Genomic DNA, 2,500 nt, shown 5'->3' with positions numbered 1-2,500 from the left:
CATTTGGGTGCTATGAAAGCAATAAAAACGCTTTCGCATAGTGAGTAACGTGTAATATTTCATCAAAGCGTTTATTTTCCACAGGTTTAGAGTAACAGTCCTAGGGCATTACACGAGGCCTAATATTACCAACCCTTTGTTGTCTATTTCTGGACGAAATCCTAGGGCTGCATGGTTTACACACGCGCCAGCATAAGAGGAGCAACTTACATAAATTTGGTGGCGTTTTCATAATTAAAACCTTTTGCTGGGTCAAAACGTTCTTGTGCTTCCCCTTGGGTTTCTCTCGAAAACCAAACCTTACAGCACGTAAGTACTTTGGTTTCGCGTTCTATCTTGACGAAGGTCTGTTCCTTTCTAATGTCAAAAATAGGTTGGGAACATGAAACAGTCATCAACTGGCGGCACATTAATTCCTGCTTCGTGTCTCTCGATCTAGTCGTGATGTTCTTTAAGTCACACTATTTTCCACCGCTCTTCCAAACTCTAAGGAATGTTCTAATTGGTACATCCTTGGGAGAACTGGGACTAGACGTAACTGACTCGGTAACCGCAAGCCAGACTTCTTCCATTTTTCGAACGAAATGATAGAAAGAAGCATGGCGACCAATAGTTAGCTTTCCTTGTCTTCCATGCGCCCCTGAAGGAAACGTAGACTTATTTCATCCTCGCACCCTTTCTCCCTCTTTGGGAACGACTCTCGTACTTGAAGCTCTTCAAGGGATCAAGTTTGCGCTTCTGAAACAAAATATCAGACACCGTGATCAAATGGCTCCGTAGGAAGCAGCGGCGGGGAGCTTTCAGTTGATTTAATCCACGCAAAAAGTGGGGCAAAATAATCCTGGGCAAAGTGCTAAGCTCTCGAGGTTACTGCGTGGTTAGTACACCTCAGACGTACACCAACTACAAAATGTATAAAGTAAAAGTAAAAGGAAAGATCACCATCAGCTGAAAACAAGCTGAGTGAAGACATCTTGGAGATCACATCGATCAATTTTTGAAGGATTGAACCTCTTTGGAAAACTACTTCTTTCAATGCCTATAGCCAGTAATGATCTGGCATCAAAATTAAGGAAAGTAAAACGTTTGCCTGCAATCTTGTATCCAAACTCGCTCAATTTATCTAACAATGTACTCTGTTTACAAACACTGACTTAAATTATTTTTTGGAAAAACCTTAAATAATAATGACCACAACGAGGTTTTCTGAGCCCGCGAGACTGAGCACCCCCAGCAAACCATTGTTTTCGTAGGTACGTCATGTATGGGGAATTATTATGTCCCCAATACATATTATGTCCTGCAGGTATAATTAACGAAAACCGCTGATCAGCAACCTGGTTCTGGTCATTGCTGCCTGAGGTCTTCCTTTTTTTTGTGACATTCCAACTTAGCAACCAGTCAACAAAGGAAGCCTAGGTGTAGAAAGTCGCCCCACTCTCGGTCTGGGCAGCCACGTCCAAGGCTGAACAGGAGTAGTTTCAGCAATAGGTGAAGTAATGAACATGCAAAAGATCGTTATTTTAACTGCGTTCGTTCTTTTCATCGGGTACACCGTCAAGAATAATTACTATAAATAACATGGGCAACAATTGAATTACCTTCCCGTGCGCGTTGTGAAATCTTTTGTGGGAATTTGAATTTGAGGTTGCAGTGTGTGTTCTTTTTCGTGAAGCCTCGGCCATAGAAGGTCTAAGAGCAACCGGAACTGAAAAGACAAAAAAGATAAAATCCTTCACCCCGATAGAGATCTATTCTTTATAACCATATTTTGGGGAGAGGGTGCCTAACCTTTTCTGAGTGCTTGTATAATTATCACTTTCAGTTTCAATTCGACCAATCAAAAGTATCGCGAAGTTCAGTTAAGGTTTAATTTTAAGGGAATTGCTGTATACTATGATCAGGTGTAATTTGACGAAACGACCATTATTACACTCAGTGTGCTTACATGTACGTTCACAAATTGACTCTTTGAGCCTCAGAGCTAGCTCGAGGATAAAATTCAGGGTATGGCTCGACCTCGGAGTCCATAATTCCCCGCTTTTACTCCAAATACACAAGTACTGTAAACAGAGCTGCTTTAGAGACAAACGAAGGGATGTTTAGAAATGTTTGGAAATTTTGCACTAACAGACCAAGAGACATGCCACAGGTGCGTGGTTCTTCCTCACAAAACTGCTGGTTTGTGGTGCGTTTGGAGCCCATAAAAAGAACCTCGGTTACTCCTGTGTCGGTGGTTTAAACCACTAACATGTGGACGCACCTGTGATAAGCTCGTCCTTCAGCGTATAAGATATGCAAGATAAATAACTTCGCCTTTATCAAAGTAGTCATTTTCAAATGCTACGAGATTATGTCGCGCGGTTTGAGAATTAGTTTGTAACAACTAAAAAATCGACCTAAACAGCTTCACAGTGCTAAATATGACCATACCAAACTGATTTTCTGATTTACAATTTTTTTTAAGCTGAGCAATTTATTTTTTTAGGTCTTTCCCGGC

At 41.2% G+C, this 2,500-nt stretch overlaps 2 protein-coding genes across 2 annotated transcripts in view; one reads left to right on the top strand and one right to left on the bottom strand.

The window, feature by feature from the left end:
• Nucleotides 1-44, top strand: part of LOC138007342 (ES1 protein homolog, mitochondrial-like) — a 12,974-nt gene extending 12,930 nt beyond the window's left edge. The window contains exon 8 of the mRNA XM_068854167.1: nt 1-44. This exon is cut by the window's left edge and continues 363 nt beyond it. The gene's annotated coding sequence lies outside the window, so the exon portion shown is untranslated.
• The window catches only part of LOC138007341 (probable ATP-dependent RNA helicase DDX56), a 27,151-nt gene continuing 24,690 nt past the window's right edge, over nt 40-2,500 (bottom strand). Inside the window, exons 24-25 of the mRNA XM_068854166.1 lie at nt 1,602-1,708; nt 40-738 (exon numbers count right to left, since the gene is read on the bottom strand). Of these exons, the coding sequence (XP_068710267.1) occupies nt 658-738; nt 1,602-1,708 (188 nt within the window). The 3' untranslated portion in view covers nt 40-657. The remainder of the gene's footprint in view (nt 739-1,601; nt 1,709-2,500) is intronic.

This window comes from Montipora foliosa, chromosome 6, assembly GCF_036669935.1.
Source record: "Montipora foliosa isolate CH-2021 chromosome 6, ASM3666993v2, whole genome shotgun sequence".
In the NCBI taxonomy this organism is placed as follows: domain Eukaryota; kingdom Metazoa; phylum Cnidaria; class Anthozoa; order Scleractinia; family Acroporidae; genus Montipora; species Montipora foliosa.
This window is presented reverse-complemented; position numbering and strand designations above follow the sequence as displayed.